Source organism: Bicyclus anynana, chromosome 21 (assembly GCF_947172395.1).
Source record: "Bicyclus anynana chromosome 21, ilBicAnyn1.1, whole genome shotgun sequence".
Taxonomy (NCBI): Eukaryota; Metazoa; Arthropoda; class Insecta; order Lepidoptera; family Nymphalidae; genus Bicyclus; species Bicyclus anynana.
This window is the reverse complement of record NC_069103.1, coordinates 10,697,623-10,723,871: the sequence shown is the minus strand read 5'-3', so window position 1 is coordinate 10,723,871 and position 26,249 is coordinate 10,697,623. Positions and strand designations below refer to the sequence as shown.

Below are 26,249 nucleotides of genomic sequence, written 5' to 3'. Positions count from 1 at the left end.
AGAACAACACGAGCAGAGAAGAGGAGTGTTGATCGTAGCGGTGCAGATCTCTGCTATACCTAGCAGTCCTGTGGTAGAACGGCGAAGGTGGCACAAGATCGAAAAGCTCCTGAGCGCACTCCCCGAAATATATCTTGTAGAACACCGATAGACAGGCTACCTTTCGGCGATGCTCTAAATTTGTAATTTCGGTTTCAAACGAACTTTAGTCTTACAACAAACTAAGCTAGGTTTACCTTCTTGGAACCCTCGTAACTTTGATTTTAAGTCTGTGACTTTTTACTTTAACACCTTATTGATATCATGTTTCAAAAGTGCTTGTAAACTAAGCCCACTTGAAATAAGTGAATTTGACTTTGACTTTTTTGTCACCATCGACGACGAATTTTAATTGTCAGTAGTTTTTTTACAGAGTCCACGTGCACGTTGTTCTATTTTTTAAGGATATATGTATATTATATATTCATCTAATGAAGTTAATGTGACGAATAAAACATATTAATTAAAACTAAGAATTACACAGTGTATTAAATTTAAATTTATAATAAATAAAATAATTATAACAAATACACACCATCTAATTGTTCACCCAGAGGCAAGTTACCCAATACACTAGCGCTATTACCCCTCTGGATAGCAAGGCTTAACCTATGGGCCAAATAAGCGCCAGCTCTTGGGTCACCTGAAGCATGGACCAATTTGTCAGACATAGCATTAAAAAATTTTTTAGTATCTGTTGACCATGGGCCTAAAGTTTCACAGGCAAGCGCCGCAAATACATAGTCATTCGATATGACCGAGTATTTACGACGCTTACAAAATTGAGCGTATTCAGCAGCTGATTACTATTTATATGATTACGATATTTATCCTTTTGTGACAACCCTGTTTGAAAACTGTCGACTTTCACAAAGTAATGTAGCTTAACATCTCACGTCATTACTCCATATTACTTCGTATATACTAAGTATAGTTTTATTAGGATCGAAACATTCAACAAAAAGGATTTGGGGAAGTCTTATTAAACTTACTAACATGTTTGAACTGCTTTTGTGTGCCTGGTTACTATGTATTTACAGATATTCACACAATCAATCAATCAATCAATCAATCAATTTATTTATTTGCAGATACATGCATTATATATACAGGTGGTCGGTAGATGTAAATGGTAAATGTATCTTGCCAATTTGGCATGCAAATTATTTATTACGTATTTAATGATTCAAATGACAATATCACCATTTAAAATTTACATCCTTACTATAATTTTATAAGTAAACATTTTATAATTATATTAGTTAGTTAGTTAATATATAAAATTAAAATATATAATTATATTAGTTAGTTAGTTAATATATAAAATTAAAATATATAATTATATTAGTTAGTTAGTTTATATCAGTTAGTTAATATATAAAAATAGTTAGTGTGTACTTTTTAAATATGTAATATTCATTTATAATAGGAAAAGATTAAACATGTGACAAAAAAAAATATTGTATATGTACCTAACCTATATTAAAAAGAATGTAAATATGTATGAAAATAACAATAGTATCAACTTGAATACTCATTTACACTGTAGAATGCCTGTTGAGTTAGGTATTTATTTATATAAATTGTTTTAACATGAGCCTCCAGTTATGAGTCCGCCTAAGAGTACATCTCAGTACACTCGCCTACTCTCGTATATAGTGTTGCCAGGTCGCCGAAATTAAAAGCCGGACAGTCCAGTCAGTTTGCCCTGACATTTGGGTAAAAAGGCAAATTGGACAAAGGCATTAATAGGCAAAGTTTTAAATGAAAACGTAGAGGTTGTTTCGTTTTGATTGGTGGAAGGCTTCGGCCGTGGCTAGTTACCACCCTACCAACAAAAAGGTACCGCCAAGCAATTTAGCGTTCCAGTACGATGTTGTGTAGAAACCGAAAGAGGTGTGTCATACTTTTGGAACCCGCATTGGGTTCCAAAAATTCTGAAAATTATTTTCTGAACAGCAATTTGTATTTTCTATATGTAAAAAATACTATCGACTTGCTTATAAATAAAGGCCCATTTTGGGACATGTCCTTTGATTCCCTCGAAAGTGTCGAAATATATTTTTTATTTAAGTTCATAAGAAGGTTATAATTTTAATTCGATACATCTATGTGTTTCCGAGATAAATTGCCTGACAGACAGACGAACAATAAAGTGATCCTATATAAGTTCGTTTTTCCTTTTGGGTATGGAACTCAAACAAATTGTTGATTATTGAATATTAAACAAACATACAACAAGGATATTACACAGCCAGGCAAAAAGTTCACAAAAGTTAATTACAGTTGTACCCAAAGTTTTAAATGAAAACGTAGAGGTTGTTTCGTAAATGTAAATGTAAAGGTTTGTTTAAACGAAAATATAATTGGCTTCTACTTGGATTTAGCCCTTTTGCGAACATTTACTGGTGGGAGGCTTCGGCCGTGGCTAGTTACCACCCTACCGAAAAAGACGTACCGCCAAGCGATTTAGCGTTCCAGTACGATGTCGTGTAGAAACCGAATGGGTTGTGGATTGTCTTCCTACTCCTAACAAGTTAGCCCGCTTCCATCTTAGATTGCATCATCACTTACATTCGGGTGAGATTGTAGTCAATGGCTATCTTGTAAAGAATAAAAAAAAAGAAGAAGGTATATATTTCTGATGCTGGATCTTATACTATAAAAAACGTGTCTGAAAATGCCAGTTACAAACAGCTAATTATATTTACGCGTCTGCTACAGCGGTGTGTAATGAACGCACTTCAATAAAATGAAGAGATCGTTAATTTTATACCCGATAGGCAATTTTATCGCTTCAATGACTAATTAAGTCGTCGAAAATGATATTTATTCCTATTAAAAGTAGCTACTTTAAAATTGCGATTCGTACGCTCTTTGTGTATTGAACTTTTTGTTACAAACAATATTATAAATAAAATTGAAGTGTTTGTCTGTGATTTCAATTTACGAGCACGAGTTTTTTCAACTGTGAAGTTTTTACACTAAAGTATTTTGAAATTTTTGTATGTAACAGAGATAAATGGATGAAATTTTTGTATGTCTGTCTGTTCGTCCGGGCTTTTTGGAACTGCTGAACTGATTTTAAAGAGGATTGTTGATAAGTTGGGAGGTTATTGAACAACTTCAAGGTTATTTTTTGTCTCGGAAAAATCCATGGTTCCTGCGAAAGTCGTGTGCGTCCGTTTTTTTATTTATTCATTTTATTAATAAACAATTAGGTACAATTAGGATGGATTAAAAAAAAATAAAAAAATTTAAAGAAAGAGCGATTGCGATTATAGAATCGATATCACATGGTTAAGGCGGCAGCGGCTTTTCAAGCTTAAGGCCTGAAATATACACAGACACAAGAAAACGTTTTAAAATCGCAACCTAAACTAAATATATACTTACACGTAATGTATAGTGATACATCGCTTACGAAACCCATTAAATGGATTACATTCTTGGCTCGTCTCATCACTACGACACCACGAAAACAACGTTGCCACGAGAATAATAGCAGTATCGAGCACGTATGTAGGATGTACTCGAAGGTATTCAAATGCCAAAACATTTTTATTGAGAAACATTGTAGCCATAATACTCAATGAAATTTATCACGATTGCCAACGAGATGCCTAATTAGGTACTAAGTCATCAAACGGCAACAAACGGAAAGAGTCACACAGCGGGCAATGGAACGAGCTAAGAGCATCTTTGCGTGATCGAATCAGAAATGAGGAGATCCGAAGAAGAATCAGAGTCAACGATATAGTTCAACGTGTCGCGAAGCTGAAGTGGCAATGGGTGGGGCACTTACTCGTAGTTAGAAGAGCCGATGGACGTTGGGGTCTCATGGTGCTGGAATGGCGACTCCGCACTAGGAAGCGCAGAAAATTAGAAGCGCATTTATTTTAATTAGGCTTAGTTTACAAGCACTTTTGAAATATCAGGATTATGTTAAAACATAATAGTCTTAATAATAGACGAAAACTTAAAATTAAAGTTACGAGGGTTCCAAATGCGCCTTGGTCCGAGAAGAGCCCACAACAGCCAAGGTTTATTTTTTTTTGTTTACCACCATTTTACAAACTTATTTAAAACGAAGCACACTGTCGTACAATACAGTTTAACACTAAGATTTTTGGAGTTGGTCGATCCCCCACCAGGTGGACTTATGACATCAAGCAAGTCGCAGGGATTCGCTGGATGCAGGGGCTCAGGATCGTGATGTTTGGAAGTCCCTACAAAAGGCCTATGTTCTGCAGTGGATGTACAATGTACATCGGCTGATAAAAGTCATCAAATAAATAAAGGAAGGTTCTTCCTTTATTTTCTGTTTATTATGCCTTGTGTGATATTTCACGCTTTGAGAGATATCAGGTTTCAAGGGTACAGACCCTCAAATGTCTTAGTAAGTATATAACTTTTTTATGTTTACGTATAAGCATTTGAAATCACAGACAGACAGTTCAGTTTTATTTATATGTATTGATGAAGAAGGTCTAGTCGCCAAAAGGGGATGTTAGTTAACTGTCAAAGACGTCTTTAACCCTACACACAACGTTCACAAGTGCGTGACTCCACTCAAGGTCATTCTCTGCCATTCTAGGGTCATAAGTTGTTCTGACAAATGTTGTGAATCATAACCTTTGTTCGACATTGGTAATCTACTTCTGAGTCTGCTAAAAATATGAATTGTATTTGCAACATTTTCACCCTAATGTAACCACAATCTCTCTAAAGTACAGTTTTATTAGCATTCAACGTTTTATGCAGGATTAGTACAAAAAAAACTTTTGCGACGAATAAATTTGCTTTAAAAGGGATTACAGTAAACAGTCCTCTTCAAAACTGTCAAATAGAGAAAACACGTTGAACGTATAGATTTAAAATTCTGTAATGAAATGAAAGCTTCTTTTTCTCTGCCAAGCGACGGCGAGGTAAGCGGATTTGAAATATCAAAATAATATGTAGTAAAGGTAGCATTCTGTTATTGGCGACCGCGACCTGCGACCGCGACCGGGTCGTACGACCCAATACTTAGTATGAATTTATATGGAGCTTAAAACATATCCCGGTCGCGCGACGTCATGGGATTTGTTTAGTTGTTGTTGCTCCATATAAATTCACTAGCTGACGCCGCGCGGTTTTACCCGCGTGGTTCTCTTTTCCATAACAGTACGGGGATAAAATATAGCCCCTCGATAAATGGACTATCTAACACTGAAAGAATTTTTCATATCGGACCAGTATTGACCTGAGATTAGCGCGTTGAAACAAACAAACTCTTCAGCTTTATAATATTAGTATAGATACAAAGCTGAGCAGTGGGTCGTACGACCCGGTCGCGGTCGCAGGTCACGGTCGCCAAGTACCGAATACTACCTTAACACGCTGATGTTAAGCTGGGAACGGTATTTAGTTCCTCTTTATAAGCTGTGCTTCTGTGACGTAGATTTGCATAAGTAATCGACGCTTTTTGCTCTTTTACATTTTACATATTAGCCTTTACTTCACCTCAGACGTGAGCTTTGAGCCGTGATAACCCAGAGGATATGACCTCTGTGTCCTCTGCCTTCGATTTTGAGGACGTAGGCTTAAATCCAGTCCAGGGCACCTCGAACTTTTCAGTTTAGTGCAATTTTAAGAAATGAAACATACAAGACTTCGTGAGGAAAGCTGTATGATTGAGATTTTTTTTCTTTTTTTTATTCTTTACAAGTTAGCCCTTGACTAAAATCTCACCTGATGGTAAATGATGTTGCAATCTAAGATATGGAACCGGGCTAACTTGTTAGGAGGAGAATGAAATTCACACCCCTTTCGATTTATACACGACATCGTACCGGAACGCTAAATCGCTTGGTGGTACGTCTTTGCTAGTAGGGTGGTAACTAGCCACGGCCGAAGCCTCTCACCAGCCAGACCTGGACCAAATTAAGAAAACTTCGGGCCAGCCGCGAATCGAACACAGGACCTCCGTCTTGTAAATCCACCGTGCTCCACGGAGCCCGTGTCCATGTCGTTGGGCCAGCTAGGTAGACTACTTTAGCCTAACATCTGTTATTCTGTGTTGTGTGTGTGTATGTGGGTTGTTAATTATATGATACTTATCAAAATAACACCTCAATATTTTGTTGTAGGCAGTAGGCACTATTACATATATTGTGTGGCAAAACAGTTCTCTTGTTATTGTAAAAGAAAATAGGTGCTCCATTAATCGTAACCACTGCATGCAACATAACAAATCACGAACATTCCACGCGAAGCCAACTCCCACCGTTCCCTTTTTGCGAGATTCCTTCCACGCAAAAAGTGCCCCTTTCACCTGCAGGAATCACGTCGGGGAGGGACGATTTAAGGTAGGCGTCCACATTTACGCATTGTTAGTATCGGACACATCGCATCTGATTGTGTAGTTGCCATAGGCTCCTTATGGGACCTCAGCGGCGTCATCTGGGGGTTTGGGCGAGCGCAGAAGCATCGCCTGATGAGGCTTGAAGGCATAGCAACTGTTGAGTTTCTTGTCGGTTTCTTCTCAGCAGAATCTGCCTTCCGAACCGGTGGTAGAATCTTTACAAATAGTCAACTGACGTATCATAAGTGCTTCCGGGCGCCACCGCGATCGTGAGTTAAAAAGCCCACGTTTGAGTGACGTCAAATATCGAGAGCCTCGTCTTCGCCTGCGATGACGCTGTGTAGTGCTGCATCAAACGGATCGTAGTATACTTTGTATAGAAAATCATACAAGTGTCTTCAATTATTCTGCAGCGTATGGACTGCACTAAACTATCCGTCAACTTTTGCGATGCGTACCGATGACGTCAAATGGAATGCCGAAAATTCGAATGAGAGTGGCGTTGGCGGCCGATTGCTGGGATGTGATTCCGTTATTTTATACTCGTCAATGTATTTAGGCCTATAACAAGTTATATTAGAATTTGAACTTTATTTCCATGGGATGCCAAAAATAAACTGCCAATAACAACGAAGTTGCCATGGAAATGAGACATGTCACATCGCTGTAATTTTACAGAATGCAAAGGCTGGTAGTTGCGTTGGCAAATCCGAACGCTGCTGTTGCAAAAACGCCCGTTTGATGCGATGCTTCCGATACTTACGATGCTACAATGTGGACGGCTACCTTTAGGAAGCCTCCCAACATTGTTAATTATCCGAAGACATTCGGTGAGTAATTTGAGATTTGTTTACGTGCCGAAAATATATCTAATATTTCTGATGTTAATTAATTTCCAAAACGTTTAGAATACTTTGGGATGGTTTCGGACTAATTTAGTTACAACGTAACGTTATTCAATCAAAACTTTCCTTTGCCTAAAATTAATAACTTTTTATATGGTATCTGTATATGAGTATTTTGTACTCATGGGTACGTAGTACGGAGAGGCTATATGAGTTTGGAGTGCGAGGATGTTTATACAATCTTGCCACTTATCTACAAAGTTACTAGTCCGAATTTGATGCGGTATACAGTGAAAGGTTCAGGTTTGATTGCTTTTAGATATGGTGACGATTCACCAGGGGCACTGCAGTAAAATTCGTCTGTGCAAAACCAAAATACTAGTCTAATTTTGATGCGGTTTTCTGTGGTACTGATACCGCTCTTTCAGCTGCTATTGCTTCATCACCAACCCATATTCGGCTCACTGCTAAGCTCGAGTCTCCTCTCAAAATGAGAGGTGTTAGGCCAATAGTCCATCACGCTGGCCCAGTGCAGATTGGCAGACTTCACACACGCAGAGTGTTAAGAAAATTCTCAGGTATGCAGGTTTCCTCACGATGTTTACATTCACCGTTTGAGACACGTGATATTTAATTTGTTAAAATGCACACAACTGAAAAGTTGGAGATGTATGCTCCGAACCGGATTCGAACCACACCCTCCGGATTCGGAGGCAGAAGTCATATCCGCTGGGCTATCACGGCTTGCTATTGCTTATCACTGCTATTTCAGTGCGGAGTCACCTTGGGACTCCAACATCCATCGGCTCCTCGAATTATATGTACCACTTTACTTTGATTACTATGCGGATCTCCTCATATATGATTCGATCACATCTGCATTGACTACAATTATAATAAACGAAACAATTTCGTAAAGGCAGACTCAATATCATATTCTACAATCAACCCTATTTAATCCTGTGATCTGCACTTGATTGGACCTTATTAATGGATACGTATGAAAAATCCATTGTTACTTCAACTTTGCAACTCTGAGCTTTATTTATGACTTTAATTCTTATGCGGATCTCCTCATATATGATTCGATCATTATTATCAACCCATATTCGGCTCATTGCCACTTCAGCTTCGCGACTCGCTGATCTATGTCAGTGACTTTGGTTCGTCTGCGTATGTCCTCATTCCTGATTCGATCACGCAGAGAAACTCCAAGCATAGTTCGCTCCATCGCTCGCTGAGTGAGCCTTCTAGTAAGGCTCATAGTTAGCGACCAAGTCTCGGATCAAGTCAAGTCATCACTGGCAACACGCACTGATCGAAGACTTTGAGACTCACACACAACACAAACCCTCCAGAATCGGAGCCAGAGGTCATATCCACTGGGCTATCGTGGATAATTCGATCACACAGAGATACAAAATGCATGCCACGAATACATACAACACATAGCAAGTATAAAATTGTAAAGTTTTAATTATAGGTTGTCGTAATGATAACCAGTGAAACAATCGTTAAAACGAATGTTTGTAACATGAGTGTACGAGTTACCTGCGGTGTAATGTAATTAAAATGTTGTTACGATACGCAGAGGACTCGTTATAAGTTCACTGAAATATAGGTGATTATAAGAGTTATCAACTGTTTCAATGGCTGGCGTACTCCTATTTATAAGCACTGGCTGTAATTTTCTTAACTGTCATAAAAACATGGTCATTCAATTTATCTTTTTCTGCAATCATCTTTATAGGTACGTTACGCTACGTTTCTTTACGTTACGCTACGTCAACGTTCTATTGTTAATAAAATCTGGAAGAGATCACTCTGTTGGTAGTAAAAAAAAATGTAAAAACCTAAACTGACCCGTGGTGGGTATCGAACCCATGCCCACTCTGTTGAGAACCTCACAAAGCCTCAATAACGGTAAGAGCGGTCGGACTCATCACCGAGGGGTGGAGGTTCGATCCTCGCCCCGTTGGTCTATTGTCATACCCACTCCTAATACAGTCTTTCCCGACTAGTTGGAGGGGAACGGGAATATTTGTCATAAAAAAGATATGTGAAATATACTTTTAAAAAAAACCACAGTACTATCAATTGCGCCAGAGAGGTCAAAGAGTCATCTTCATCATCATCAATCTCAAGAGAACATCAACTACTGGACATTAGTATCTTGCATGGACTTTCTAATAGGTACTACGATCTCGAGCCGCCAGCATCCAGCGGTTCGGTCCACCTAGTGACCCACCTAGGGGTCGACCGACACTGCGATTTCCGGTGAAGGACACCATTCCAGCACCTTGGGGTCCCAACTTCCATCGGCTCGAACCTGTCCATTGCCAAAAAAATGGCGTCGAAGGGTCATCATCATCATCATGTCAGCCGATGGACGTCCACTGCAAAACATAGACCTTTTGTAGGGACTTTCAAACATCACGATACTGAGCCGCCTGCATCCAGCAAAAACCTGCGACTCGCTTGATGACTCGCGTTTTCTGGTGCGGGGTCGCCATTCCAGTACTTTGGGACCCAAACGGCCATCGGCTCTTTGAACTATGTGCTCCACCCATTACCACTTCCGCTTCGCGACACGTTGAGCTATGTCGGTGACTTTAGTTCTTCTGCGGATCTCCTCATTTCTGATTCGATCACGCAGAGATACTCCTAGCTCGTTCCATCGCCCGCTGTGTGACTCTGAGCTTTCTTAAGGAATACTAAAATACAAACACTAAACAATAGTTTCGTCCTTATAAACACTCTAGTCTCTACATTTCAGTCGATAAACATTTCCGCTGAAACCAATTTGCTACCTCGCGTGTTCATCCCAAATAAGACATCACTACATTAGGGAACATGCAGCGCAGATACAACGTATACGTGTAGTAAGATAGGGTACATGTATGTACATTGTAAGATACCCGTATATGGGGTTTAGAACACGGTTTATTAACATAACATGCAAAGTATGAGAAAATAATACTTTTGCCCTATTTAATTATTTCATGAGGGTATTTATCATAGTTAATCATCATCATCATGAACAACCCATATTCGACTCACTGTTGAGTACGAGTCTCCTCAAAATAGAGGGGTTAAGGTAATAGTCATTCGCGTCAGCCCAATGCGGATTGCCAAACTTCACACGACGGCCTCCGTGGCGCAGTGGTATGCGCGGTGGATTAACAAGGTCCTGGGTTCGATCCCCGGCAGGGCCGATTGAGGTTTTCTTAATTTGGTCCAGGTCTGGCTGGTGGGAGGCTTCGGCCGTGGCTAGTTACCACCCTACCGACAAAGACGTACCGCCAAGCGATTTAGCGTTCCGGTACGATATCGTGTAGAAACCTAAAGGCGTGTGAATTTTTATTCTCCTCCTAACAGGTTAGTCCGCTTCCAACTTAGATTGCATCATCACTTAACATCAGGTGAGATTGTAATCAAGGGCTAACTTGTAAAGAATAAAAAAAAACACACACACACACATAGAGAATCAAGAAAACTCTCAGGTATGCAGGTTTCCCCAGGATGTTTTTCCTTTACCGTGTGAAACACGTCATAGTTAATTTCTTAAAATGCACATGACTGAAAAGTTGGAGGTGTATGCCCCAGACCGGATCCGAACCTACTCCCTCCGAATCGAATTGTAATGTAGCTTTTCAGTGCAAAAAAAATTTCAATGTCGGTTTTGGGTGATGGATGAGATTCATTCATATGATTTTTTTGTTTATCTCTTACTTATTTATGCGAAAAGCTTGAGCTAGGAGGGAGTAGGTAATTACATACGTCAAGTAGCCACCACGCTTCTTCAAAGCGGGTTGGTGGGATTAAAGACAAAATGATTCACTCTGAATAGCGATAACTATTACCACTATTTTTAATACTATTTGCTATATCTTTTTTAAATATGTCCAATATTCGCATTCCTTTCCAAATAATTGGGAAAGACTGTATTAGAAGTGAGTACGACAATAAACCAACGGAGCGGGGATCGAACCACCACCCGTCGGTGATGAGTTCGACCGCTTTACCGTTGAGCTATTGAGGCTTAACCAGCTTAACTTGCTCTCCCAAGCACTTCTAATTCCAGGTCACTACAGAAAGTTTCGTGATAGAAAAAAAATATCTATTTCAGTATGGACAAAATTAATTATTACAAGTATGACGTCATGACGGAATAAACAAAACATCAGTGTCTGTCTCTGACTGTTCCATTTCGGAAGCCATCTTGATTTACGACTCGAGTTATAGATAACGTCGGAGTCGGAATTATCGTGTCGCTTGCCAATCAGTGATCAATCACATATATGGGTATGTCTTCAATGACACTGAAATACGTATAACAATGTAAGTGACATTTTCCAGAATAATCGATAGATGCAAATAATATAATTTCCATATACCCATAAGACCCATATTTTTGCTCCGGTTACTACGGTGAGCTAGAGTCTCCTCTCAGAATGAGATGGGTTAGGCCAATAGTCCACCACGCTGGCCCAATGCAGATTGGCAGACTTCACACACGCAGAAAATTAAGAAAATTCCCTGGTATGCAGGTTTCCTCACGATGTTATTCCTTCACCGTTTGAGTACGTGATATTTAATTTCTTAAGGTGTGAAATTAATTATTATATTTTAATAGTTTAAATTATTATATTCATTTGCTTAGAATTCATTATTCCCTTTTAATATGGCCACAGTCTTGATTCGTAGATATTTTTTTGTAGTGGAGCCAATTGGACTGAGCATAAATTCCAAGCTATACCTACGAGTACTTAAAGCTCAATAAAATACGGCGATCCTTTTTCTATTGTAGAGAACGTTAAGTAAAATGGAATGGCAATACTTTTAGAGCCGATTTAATTTAGATTAGTTTACGAACTGCGTATCAGCATTACGGGTATCCCTTCTATGTCGAAGGGATTTTTATTTTAGAAAGAAGTTGGTCACATATGGTTTTTAGTTCAAAATCCAAATTGCAAATATTTTCTTACTCATTGTATTACTATGAGTAGATTAGTTCCGCTTTGACTGTTACGCAACCCAACAATCACAAGAAAATTATCGACGACAAACATATTTTACTCGCTTATGTCAGCTGCAGGCATGTGAGATTACTTGATCGTCAGTGGCTGACATTATACGAGTATTTATAACATAACACAGATACAGTACTACTACATTATTATGTAGATAAATGCAATGAATGCGATGAGATGAATGTAAATACTAAAAATTAAGTCGAAAATATTTGGAATAATATTAATACCTCATATGATTGTGGTTCATTATTATGAATTTAAACTAAAATTTAATTTTGTTTATATTTGTTCATTTCATATCGTCATGATACATTGTTATAAAATAAAGTTATGGTGATAAGTAAAGTCGAAAAATATCATTTTATTATATTTTTTTATTACCATTTCAAATTATTACACGCTCGTACTACATACAATATTTCAGTGTTCAAGTTAATCCTATACAGATAATCTTTCGCTGCAATTCCGATATTAACGCAAACAAAGCTTATTTCAAATAAACTGTCACAACAAATGGTCCATAAAATCCAATGTACATGCTTCGGAAAAGTATACAAAACCATCCTTCCGCGCCAACAAACCGGTCAAAAGGCTCGTTAGCAAATTGCCCTTTGTTCTATTGTAGCGGCCAATGTTTTTGATTTGATTCGGTTCCGAAGATTTATAAAACGCTTTGTGACCGGCCATTGTCGGCCAATACGGTCCCACTAATTCAATTTTATTAATGGTTTGGCTATTTGCCTCACTACACGGCAGTGTCCGGCTTTTTCTATTAGCCGTTTCATTGTCATCTATTGTCATAAAGTAAGACACATATTGAGTACTAGTCGATGCCCTGAGGTTTTACCCGCGTAGTTCTCTTTAAATTTAGCCTACGACACTGACAAAAAACGAAAGAAAGAAAGACATTCTAGTGGTAAAAGAATTTTCAAAATCAGTAGATACAGAGATTAGTGTCTTTAATAGCACAAACTTTATCTCTTTTAATATTTGATTAAATAATGAACCTACTTCCTGAGAATATACTCGTAAATATACTTTCTTCAAAATTACAATTCATTGTATACTTACACTTAGTCAGTTATCATTACACTTCTAAACATTTATACTACTAGCTGACGCGGCGCGCGGTTTCACCCGCGTGGTTCCCGTTCCCGTAGGAATACGGGGACAATATAAATCCTATAGCCTTCCTCGATAAATAGGCTAACTAACACTGAAATAATTTTTCAAATCGGACCAGTAGTTCCTGAGATTAGCGCGTTCAATCAAACAAACAAACTATTCAGCTTTATAATATTAGTATAGATTATTATTTATGATAGTCGCCCATATTGTCAAAAAATATTTCTATACTAAAATTTTCATATTTAATCAAAAAATTTGATATATTTTTTTCAATCTAGTAGAATGATAATGAACAATTTAAGACAATTAAAAAAAGTTGTTACTAGCCTATTACTGGTTAGCGGTAAAAATTGGCATGTAGTAATTTCCCTGACGAGCTTTGTCGCCAAAAGCTAACTACAACATATTTTAGTGATTATCACTAATTTATATTTATAGTCAATTATTAGAATCCTTAGCCCGCCAAGTCGCATTGCAACAGCCTGGTGGGTCTAAGCTCCAATACCCTTTGTAATGAAGAGACAGACCCTTTACGCTATTAAAATTTGCTAATATTTATGATGATGTACGTGAGCCGTGATAGCCCAGTGGATATGACCTCTGCCTCCGATTCTGGAGGGTGTGGGTTCGAATCCGGTCCGGGGCAACTTTTCAGTTGTGTACATTTTAGAAATTAAGTATTACGTGTCTCAAACGGTAAAGGAAAAACATCGTGAGGAAACCTGCACACCGGAGATTTTTCTTAATTCTTTGCGTGTGTGAAGACTGCTAATCTGCATTCGGCCAGCGTGGTTGACTAATGGCCTAACCCCTCTCATTCTGTGAGGAGACTCGAACCGAATATGGGTCGATATAATGAAAACATGGCATTCTCCGTATATATTTTTTTTTTTATTCTTTACAAGTTAGCCCTTGACTACAATCTCACCTGATGGTAAGTGATGATGCAGTCTAAGATGGAAGCGGGCTAACTTGTTAGGAGGAGGATGAAAATCCACACCCCTTTCGGTTTCTACACGACATCGTACCGGAACGCTAAATCGCTTGGCGGTACGTCTTTGCCGGTAGGGTGGTAACTAGCCACGGCCGAAACCTCCCACCAGCCAGACCTGGACCAATTAAGAAAATCTTAATCTGCCCAGCCGGGGTTCGAACCCAGGATCGTTTTGTAAATCCACCGCGCATACCACTGCGCCACGGAGGCGAATTGTACCTTAAAAAGCCCATTTTACCACGGATCATATCGAACAATCGAGACTTGTTAGCCTACATTTATATTCAGCAGACATCTATTAAAGCGTTAATCGATAGCGGCAATAAAAATATTTCACTATACATTGCTGGATGTAGTCCAGAGCTACGCGTCTTTGTCATTCACAGTCTCTAAAGCATTTGCACAGGTTGCCAAAGGTATTTAGTGTCGATATTTACTGGCTAAATACAAATTAAAGTAGTTTAATAGGTCTTGCTTTAATTACCTTACTTAAAGGGATGTGTTCGACTCTACTCGATTGCTCTAACTTTAGAGCTTATTTCTTAGCTCTTAGAGCTTATTTTTGCAATGAGGCGTGATTTTCGTCAAGTAGGTATGTGACTACTACTCTAAAGAAATGATAAATTTTTAAATTTTCTATAATGTTCACTATTTTCAAATGTTAGCTTTCTGTATTCTCCGTTGAAAATAAAAAATTCGCGTGAAATAATTATTTCGATACGGTTATTAGTTCTCAAGATATGGAATTTTAAAGTGAGCGCGCGGCGATCAGCCGGCGTTTAATGTGCGTGACGTCATCGTACGACACTTGCACGGCCCGTTCAGACAATTTCGTACTTCTGCCTTACCTACTGACGAACTAATGGTTAGCCATTAGTCAAAGAGTAAATTAATATAAGGGCCATTAGTTCGTTAATACGAAATTGCCTGAACGGGCCAGCCAAGTGTTGTACGATGACGTCACGTACAATATCGCGACTGTTAGCGGGAGTCGATATTTATGCGAACTTTAAATGCATGTAAAATCACAACTATTTGGCAATTTAAAATAAAACAAAAACTAGTGTTTGTATATATAAAAGTTCTAATGTAAGAAATTAGAAATTGTTTATCTCACCTGACTTCACACATAAACAGAAATAACAATTTGTTTTCTACTACTAACTAATGATGTCCCACTACTTAAAGGGAAAGTTTCTGAACGGTAATAATTCTTTGAAGCCTCCTGAAATTTTCCATTTTTCTTTCTCAGTATGTTTCCATCTATTCATAGCAAGCTTTTTATTATTTTTAGTAATAGGCTTCTATTTTTTAATTAATTTTTTCTATTTTTTATTTCTACTATCGAGAATGACATGTTAAAATAAATCCTGCGTTAAATTATGTTTAACTTTCATTATATAAATTTATCTTATTTTGGTTACTAATTACTTCATTAAATGTAACTTTTTTATTTACTATTTCTTACATCGCCTACATGATATACAGTTATTGATTTTTTTCCTTTCTTCATTGTGTTGTGTAAATGTTTAAATACCCAAATTTAAAAAATGTTACAAATATCACGCTACATCATAATGAGGAATTTGGTAGAAAAAAGCCTTTTTATGAGCTTTCGTGAAATAAATATATTTACCAGGTACAGTCGTTTATTTCAAATTGCGTCTTTTTTGTACACGACAACCACTTCGTTATATAAGATGGCAAAATATTAAAAAGCAACCTGTACATAAAAATGTAATATCTCACCTGCGCGCCGTGTCTCCGTTTTTATTAAAGTTTTTCAAGCAAAGTGATAAAAATGATGGCCGCCCTTCATAAACTGGAGCTTTGTCTTTATTTTGTGAGCTATTTCTGTGTCGTTTTTCTTAACGTCATTCATTAAATTACGTTTTACAAAATTAATTACGCTACCGTTAAATATTTTTGCTCAGTTTTGCACAAGTCTATAAAAGTTTCAAACTTAACTTATGCATACATATGAACAATTGAACTATAAAATCTAAGTCTGGCTGTCTGTTTGTTACCTTTTCACGACTAAACGGGACCTTGGAGCAAAACATAAGGTAATGTTTCTTTGACTTTAAAAATAGAAGGTCGAAATATTACAAATTTGAGCTTATTCGAGTCGGGAACTTAGAGCCTCAATAGCTTAACGTTAAAGCGGTCGGATTCATCACCGAGGGGTGGTGGTTGAAACCCCGCCCCGTTACCGTACCCACTCCTAACACAGTCTTTTCCGACTAGTTGGAGGGAAATGGGAATATAGGTCATATTTAAAAGATATTGCAAATATTCCTTATTTTTTTTTTAAATAAAAGAAGATTAATCTTCAATAAATATTTTTTAAATCATTGTCATTCATTCATTCATTATCAAAAGAGCCCTGCCAACTCGCATTAGAGAGCATCGCGGGTCTAAGCTGTTGCTGTAAGTGGCACACTGTTGAGCACGAGTCTCCTCTCAGTTTGAGAGGTTAGGCCATTGTGGATTAGCAGACTTTACACAAGCAGAGAATTAAAAAAATTCTCGTGAGGTTTACTCACGATGTTTTCCTTCACCGTTTTAGACACGTCAAATTTAATTTCATACTCGTGAAATGCACATAACTGAAAAGTTGCATGCCCCGGGTTGGATTCTACGCCCTCCGAATCGAATGCAGACGTCATATCCACTGTTCTACGCTCTATAGTAGGTTGATAATGTTGAATTGATGACTGATCACGACGTCTCCATTCTAAAACACATGAGTTTTTGATTTTAATACTATTTATTATGTAGTTGCTTAAGTGCAGGTGCCCGGACCAGTGGCGTGGAGATAAATCAAGCTGTCAAGCGTCTGCAGCAGCTTAAAGCGAGTAACAAATGATTTTTTAAGTTTCAAAGACCCATGTGTTCGTGAAATGAGAAATTTTACATTGAAACTAGAGAGCCACTCATCATTCTACATCGCTGTTTTACGAAAATAAATTATCTATTATGAAAGTAAGATGTATTGTGTTAGCAGAATAGTTATTTAGTTTAAACAAAATTTCAACTGTTTTTAATACCTACTGTATTGATGGTAAAAAGATTATGAAACGTTTAATTAACTAGCGAACGCCCGCGACGTGGAATTTAGTTTTTCACAAATCCCTCTGGAACCATGGATTTTTCCGGGATAAAAAGTAGCCTATGTGTTAATCCAGGCTATAATATGTCTCAATAACAATTTTCAGCTTATTTTGTTCAGTAGTCGAGGCATGAAAGAGTAACAAACATTCATATTATCAAAATCATCAGTTTTCGCAAATCTCGGGAAACCATGGATTTTTTTCGGGATAAAAAGTAGCTTATGCATTTATTATTAATCCAGAGTAAAATTTATTTCCATTCTAAATTTCAGCCTTAATCACTTCAGTGGCGTAAAGGAGGTACAAACATACTTACACACACACAAACTTAGTGTGATGTGACTATTATTAAGTTATCAGAACACGGTAGAGCCGCTATAGATAGTCAGTCTTGACGTATCGAAAGTGCTAAAGTGAGCTTGGTAGTACTTTAAATAAACGAATTTGGACTTAACTATCAGTTTTCAAAAAATATTTTAATTTCATTTGATAATATTTTTACATTAGCTCACGAAAATAATTGTTAACTCTAAGAAGAAGAAGAAGAAGAAGAAGAATAAGAAATAAAAAATATATTGCACACAAAAATACAGTTATAAATTAAAACAATAAAAAGATAAATTAAACTTAGCATGCAAAGGCGGCCTTATTACTAAAAGTAATCTCTACCAGGCAACCCTTGACGAGAGAACTTGCGAAGAAAGAGCGGGAAGGTGCAATACATATAATGTATTGCACCTTATAATTATATATATAAATAATTAAATAAATATAATATATACGTAAATATAATATTAAAATTTACATATGTATTACATAATATATTACAACTAAAAATATATAATATATACTACATAAATAATAAATAATAATAAAATAAATACCTCGAAAAATAAAATTTTAATTCAACGACAAATAATGTCGTTTCAAACGAAACTTAAAAATGGCAAGTGAATTACTGGCACGGACAAAAGTCGGCAAATTATTCCACATTTTGACAGCCTCAGAAGTAAAAGACTTTAAGTGAACATTGGCCGATTTACAACCATTCAAAATATGAATGAAACAATCTTTAAAAATAGCCGTGTTTGTGACGACAAACGTAATACTAGCGCGTCATTCTACGGACATTTTACTTCATCGACTGTTAGTCGAGAACGTTAGAAAAATTTAATTTTATTTTTAAAAAAAACCGGCTAATACTATAAAGGCGAAAGTTTGTGTGTAAGTATGTTTGCTCCTCTTTTACGCTGCGGCTACTGAAGCGATTTGGCTAAAATTTGAAATGGAAATAGATTTTACTCTGGATTAATACATAGGCTACTTTTCATCCCGGAAAAATTCATGGTTCCCACGGGATTTGTGAAAAACTGAATTCCACGCAGACGAAGTCGCGGGCATCCTCTAGTAATTTCATAAAATGCACACAACAGAAAAGTTGGTGATGTATGCCCCGGATCGGATTCTACGCCCTCCGAATCGAAGGCAGAGGTCATATCCACTGGGCTACCATGGCTCTTCTAAGCTCTTTACTAGGTTGATAATGTTGAATTCTTTTTTTTAATTTTTTTCATTCAGTCAAATCAAACAGTGGAGGTGCAAGAACTGTCGGTAAAAGTAATAAATTCTTCGTCGTAATGTGTAGCCTCAACTCGAATAGTTTCTTCCGTAGTGTCAACTAACTTTAAACGTTTGACAACAGTTTTACTGCGGGGAACATTGGTAAACTTTATATTTTATTGCACGTATTCTATTTACCTGTTAGACGAAGCGCGTTGATGCTTCGTTTGTTAGGGATCCGTAGTCCACAAGGAACCCTTATAGTTTCGCCATGTCCATCCGTCGGCGGTTTAGCGCAGAGACTATTACTACTAGAAAGCTATAAATTAGCAAGAGCATATTAAAAACGTGAACAAATTCATAAAATACAATCTTGAAAAATATTTTTAGGGTACTTTACACATAAAGATGTTCTACAAAGCTGAAATTCGGTATGGGTATGTATGTATATAGGTATTTATTACGTCTACCAAGTGATAAAAATAAAATTAAAAAAAAACAATTCGTATTCTTTCCCTTCATGCAAAGTGAGGATGAATTTTTTATCGTCATGGTGTGGAGTATCGTTATCGGTATTTTTGTGCATTACATAAGGGATTAAAGTGCTAATTTAATCTATGGAACTGTACACTGAGCATGACCACGCACTTGACCGGTTTTATATATTTTATATGACATGCCCATATACCGCGCCGCGACTTCGTACGTTGTTTCAACGGTGCTCCGGTGAGCACTGCTTTCCTTGTTCTGTTTCTTAACGAGAGTGTCCACTCTATTATAGGAGTGGTCACTTTCGTTAAAGAAGGACTGTTTGGATCCGACATCGACAATGTGATCCAGTAAGAAGTCGCAACGCAACGCGATAATGAGTCCTGGCCCTTGTTTACAGTTTCCATTAATACTCGTATATCATATTTAGGTGTCGACAGAAGCGTAAATAATTCTGACAGATGACCGCCTGAGTAGGTGTTTGTATAATTTCTGATGAATCTCGATTATGAATATGTAACACTTGCAACTGAAACACGAAAATAGTTGCGGTTTCTTTCCGCGGCAATATTTTTTTTATTTATGAGCGCGTTTAATGACGATCATCGTACACGGTCATAAATAAAAATTTATGACACCATTATTTTTATGACCAATAAATGATGGGATAATCTACGACTTTTATTTGCCTGATTTTTTTTTATTCAATGACGAATTAGTGCTTGATTAATGACTCAGTCGTGTAGATTGCCTGTGATTAAGCAGTGACGAGTAGTCCCGACTTGCCGTGTATTTGATTGCCACAAGTAGAAGATCTTTGTGTGTGTGTATGTGTCTGTGTTTGAGTGTGTGTGTGATAGTAATAAGTATATTTTCTTAAGCTCTCACAGTCAATTACGCGATACCAAAACACAGACAAGATTAAAAAAAGATTAGTCTGTCTGCTTGCTTGTCTGGGATGAACGGTTTTCGAAAGAACTTGCACTGAAAGATAGAGGAGGCTATTGAGCAAGATATAGACGTATCTCAGGAAAAACTATTATTCCTGCGGAATTTTACGTAGACGAGTCGCAGGCGATCGCTAGTATTTAATATATAAAGGATGCTTTCCACCAGAAATGTGCTGCGCTACGTTGCTATGTACGCGTTTGATATCCAACAATTTCATTCATTGCTGCACATAGCTTAGTACTGGTGGAAACGGATAAAACTAAGATATGTTTTTTTATATGTATTGATGCGTGCTATGAATGCATGATATCAATGCTAGATATGGATGCATGCTATGGATGCCTGCTATGGTCCTATGTGCAGAGCGGAATACCTACAATAGCCCGTGTTTTAATTTTGCGGCGGCGTATCTTCCTCGCACAACTACATAGCTTAGTATTGGTGGAAACGGCCTTATATTTTCGTAGCGTAGATTTCATATCTTCGCAGCATAGCTGAATAGCAGCACATCTCTGGTGGAAAAAGCACCCAAAGTCTTAAACTACTGTTACATGTGCTCATTTCAAGCATGAAAGCATGTTACTATTAAGCAGTTGCTACTAATTAGCATGTGTATCAACATTGCTAATATTGAGCATACTAATTTCGAGCTTGCTTAAGAATCAACAGTCGTGCGATTTATGAGCATGCTACTTGCTGCGCTGGGTGAAAGGGAGCGTGATTTTAGCGCGTCTGAACAGGTTTGCTTATTGAGTATGCTAGTCGATCAGCATTGCTATTCTGTATTCTCTTCACCTTCATCTCTCCCTGTCTAACACGATACTATAAACAGAGAGCGATAGATATAAATTAGCATGTGTAATTGGAGTGTTTGCTTTGAGCATGCTTATTCAGGAGCATTCTTAAAAATATCATGTTTATTGCTAGCAAATGACCATACGTAATATTGCGTCGTATTGAGCATACTTAATAGCACGTTTTTAGCATGCTTTTTTTTATTCTATACATGTTAGCCCTTGACTACAATCTCACCTGATGGTAAGTGATGATGCAATCTAAGATGAAAGCGGGCTTACTTAGAGCATACTATTTTAGAGCATGTGTAACAGTAGCTTTACTTAAGGCGTGTCGTCTCACGTAGGTATTAAGCAAACTACAGTGACGTTTTGTACGATACTCTGACATTCCGGCGTCTTTATTTATCCCCACACGTGCACATATTGTGCCTCGGAATGTTCGTCTGATTCAATTTTATTAATGGACTTGGACGTTTGCCCTACTGACTGTGAACGCTATTCTATTTGTCTCAACGTATCTTATTATGGACTAACGACGTAATATTGTGGTTCTTATTGCACTGTCGTTAAAGACTATATTTGTTTGTTATGATACTTAATTTCTATCATGTTCTCTAAGGCGCCTGTCTCACTGCCAGCGGGCAAACTGCGAGTATTAACTGTCTTCTTTATCGTGGCATGGTAAGAATACTACATGACTCATGCCGAATAAAACTGTATAATGTTGGTATACAATAAAAATCCTATGATGTTTATTAACGAGCGTTTAGCGTTTTTTAGTAATTAAAGTTGCTGGCACATGTCAGCTATGAAAAGTGATTTGCAGACATCATGCAGACTTTTGTGTGATTTTGTTTGTTTGTATGTTTCGTTTTAAATGTTAAACTTCATGAATCTTTTACCAATAGAAAGCTATATTATCAAAGAGTAGCCTTTGACACTCTTTGATAATATAGCTTTCTATTGGTAAAAGATTCATGAAGTTTAACATTCTCTCTCTCATGATTTCTTTAATCCCCGTAATCCAACAGGAACGGGAATTTTGCAGGTTAAACCGCTGGGCGTTCTATGAAGAAAGCGCCACTTTTGTCTTAGCGTGTCTGCTATAAAAATAATAATGTACATTTATTATTATTACAGACTAAGACGTTTCGAGAAACAAATTAAAGAATAACCCATAATTGCCACTGAATTTAACAACAAATAAAAATAGTTTTTGTTTATCAAAACATCTTAGTCTTTAATAATAATAAATGTATATTACAAGTGTAATATACATTTATTTTATTTTTTTATTAATTTAATAATAATAAATGTATATTACAAGTTACAAAAAAAATATTAAAGAATTAACCCCTATGGGTTAATACTATAATATTTCCTTAATAACAAGTTAATTTTGAGAATAAAGTTAATGATTAGAATCTTTAGATGTTCCTTACTGCTTATCGTTGCTAAACCAAGTTACGTCACGTACTGGTGCCAAGCTACATCACTTATTGTTGCTATGTCAAGCTAAGTCACTTAGTATTGCCACGCCAAGCCACATGACTTACTGTTGCTATGCCAAGTTACGTCACTCAGGGTTGCTACCCCAAACTACATCACTTACTGTTACTACGCCGAGCTACGTCACTTAGTGTTGCTACGCCAAGCTACACAACTTAGTGTTGCTACGCCATCCTACTACTTTATTATTGCTACGCTAAACTACGCTTCGTAGCAGCGTAGCGAAGGAATAACTATTATAATGCCTTCTAAAAACATTTTAACATTCTTAATCTGAGCAAGCGATATAATACTTACTTACTTGCTATCTGTGTCAGTTTAAATACAGTTTACTATTTTGTCAAACAAAATTATAATTTGAATTTTGTTGAATTTATCCAATTAATCCTCTCTCCTATCAGAAAGGAGGCCTCTCTTTTGTACTAGATACAACATTTTGTTGTTTCATAGTATAGTGTTACCTCCAACAGTGTGGCCAAATCCTATGGCGATCTTCTTACTAGTGTAGGAGACAGCGTTGAGTCAGCTTACAACTCGTACATAACATGTCAACATGCTCGACCCGCTTTTAATAGCAATTACGATATTGCTTTTGACCTAATTCAATTTACGATTGACGTTAATAACTGGCCGTATATCGCATGGAAGTGGAGTCGGGAGCTTTAATGAAATATATTACGGATTATAATAATGCTAGTTGATGCCCGTGACATGACGTAAATATCGGATTTTACTATCCTATTGGAACTTTTTTAATTTGTCCAATTTTATGTGTTGTATGTGGTTGTTTAGATTACGAAAACTCGTTGAGGAATTATACCTTACCTTACCTTATCAACCGATAGACGTCCACTGCTGGACATAGGCCTTTTGCATGGACCTCCAAGCACAACGATCTCGAGCCGCCAGCATCCAGCGGCTTCCTGCAACCCGCTTGATATCGTTGGTCCACCTAGTCGGTCCACCTAGGGGAGTTGACCAACACTGCACTTTCCGGTGTGGGGTCGCCATTCCAGCACCTTGGGACCCCAACGTCCATCGGCTCTTCGAACTATGTGGCCTGCCCACTGCCACTTCAGCTTCGCGACTCGATTAGCTATATCAGTGACTTTGGTTCGTCTGCGGATCTCCTCATTCCTGATTCGGTCACACAGAGAAACATAACTCGCTCCATCACCCGCTGAGTGACTTTGAACCTTCTAATAAGGCCCATAGTCAGCGACCAAGTCTCGGATCCGTAGGCCATCACTGGTAACACGCACTGATCGAAGACTCTTGTCTTCAAGCACTGAGGAATTTCAGACGAAAAGATGTCGTAAAGTTTCCCGAATGCTGCCCAGCCGAGGAATTGTGGATATCAGCAAAAATATATATATTTTTACATAGGAAATATATATATATTTTTTAATTTTTTTTATCGCTCCCTGTTTTTTATGTTATTTATTAAATTAGCACTCAATTACTGTATTACTCGATGAGATATTCAATATATTGATTTTTATTTTTGGTTTATTTCAGAATGAGCTGGTAGGCGAAGCCACATTTATGTGGTAATGACTGCTGTTAACCCGGTAAGCTTTTCCAATAAATAATTAATAATATTACGCGTGGCGCAGTGGTTAATGACCCTGCTGCCATAGGCATCAGTCCACCTGGTGGGGCAGCGATCAACACTACGCTATAGGAAGTTTTATTTGTGGGTATTATCTGTGGTATTGGTTGTGTTTGTTGTGGGCTCTTCTCGGACCAAGGTGCGTTTGGAACCCTCGTAACTTTAATTTTAGGTTTTCGACTATTGTTACCACCATTAGATTAAATTAAATTTGACATAATCCTGACTTTTCAAAAGTGCTTGTAAACTAAGCCTAATTGAAATAAATGAATTTTCAATTATTTTTTGGCTCTATTCCATATCATAATCAAATTTTCTGACTTATTTCATTAAAATTTGTGAAGTAGTTTTGCGTGAAATTCATAATCATTCATTTTTACAATTTTTGTAATATTTTTAGGATACTAATCATTGAAGTAGATAGGTCTCTCAATGCCTATTCTATGTAATGTTTCTTCGAATTCCTAGTTCGTAGATGGGGTGAGTCGTTAATTGATTTACAACTTGAACGAAAAACTACTTCACCGTAGAAAGCTTTTAATTCTATTGACTGCTGAATTCCAATAAACGAAAATTAAAGTACACTCGAAAACCATTAAATTGTTCTAACGGACTCGAATTTACTTATAAGGTGAATGTACACTACACATAATCGTGTAGTCTACTTAATTGGTATTTTTTGGCTTTAGTTAATGCATCACTGTGTTAGCACCGCCTTCAAAGTGTTCAGAAGGTAGCACATGCTTGAGCCGGTACAAGTAGGTATATACCTACTTGTTGTCATTTCATGAAACCTTAAAAACGCGCTGTAGAGTTGGATGACACCTATGGCTTATCATGTAAGGTGCAATTTTGCGTGGCTAACAACGGCCACCAATCAAATGATCGATGCTTCAAAATGACCAAATAAGGTCATAAAACGCTTTCGCGCTGTCGACCGAAGCAACGCGTTGACTGACGACGGTCGGACTCCGATTTTCGCGCCTCTCGAAGACGGTCGTGCACTTCAAACGCAACGCATTAAAAGTTTAAAGACAGTTGTCATTACACATTACGCAGAACTAAAAACTTAGTGAAATCCTATAGTGGTGCCATTCCAGCGTGGACATCCAGAAGCCAGTCACGACGCCCGCAGAAAGCCGAAAAGCAAGGTAAGTCCATAGGCTGTTATCTACTGTTCTATTCGTGTAATGTTTGAATGAAATGACAACTGGTGTACTTTGCTCAAATATACGCCGCCGCTAATTAAAGTTTGTAAAACGCATCAACCCCCACAAGAAAGGTGGGACACTATTTACACGTGTCACACCAGCACATACGATGTTATTTTTCGCTTTTTTGTTTATTTTAGTGATTTTGAAGTCAGTCAAATTTTTTTTTTTAAAAAGATTTTATTTTTCTGTTTTAGTGTGTCAAAAAAATCAGTTCTACTTAACCGATTTTCATGAAAATAAATGAGACCAACCTGGAAGTATACTCTTTCAAACAAAAAAAGAATTTATAAAAATAAAAAAAATATGCGGTAACAAATGTAAAAAAAAACATACGCGTCGAATTCAGAACCACCTCCTTTTTTATTTTGAAGTCGGTTAAAAAGCCTTTTGGTCTAAAACAAGCGTTTTAGTCAGCTCAATCTGCTTTACTAAATCCCCTGTTATAAATTTATGGATAGCTGCCTGCATTCAGAATTAGTTGAAATAAGCCTTTAGACATAATGAAAAACATAATTTTGATGTAGTGAGAAGCGACCTTAATACCAGTCTGCTTAAATTCACTGAAACCTTGCCACTTCATATTTCACTAATTGGCAGAATCCCTTTTAAGCCTCTT

The 26,249-nt window shown here is 37.3% G+C and overlaps 1 protein-coding gene across 1 annotated transcript in view; it reads left to right on the top strand.

Moving 5' to 3' along the window:
* LOC112044369 (uncharacterized) overlaps positions 1–26,249 on the top strand; it is a gene marked incomplete in the record, with an annotated part of 306,951 nt that overhangs the window by 43,261 nt on the left and 237,441 nt on the right. The window contains 1 exon segment of the mRNA XM_052888004.1: positions 24,326–24,378. Within this exon segment, the coding sequence (XP_052743964.1) occupies positions 24,361–24,378 (18 nt within the window).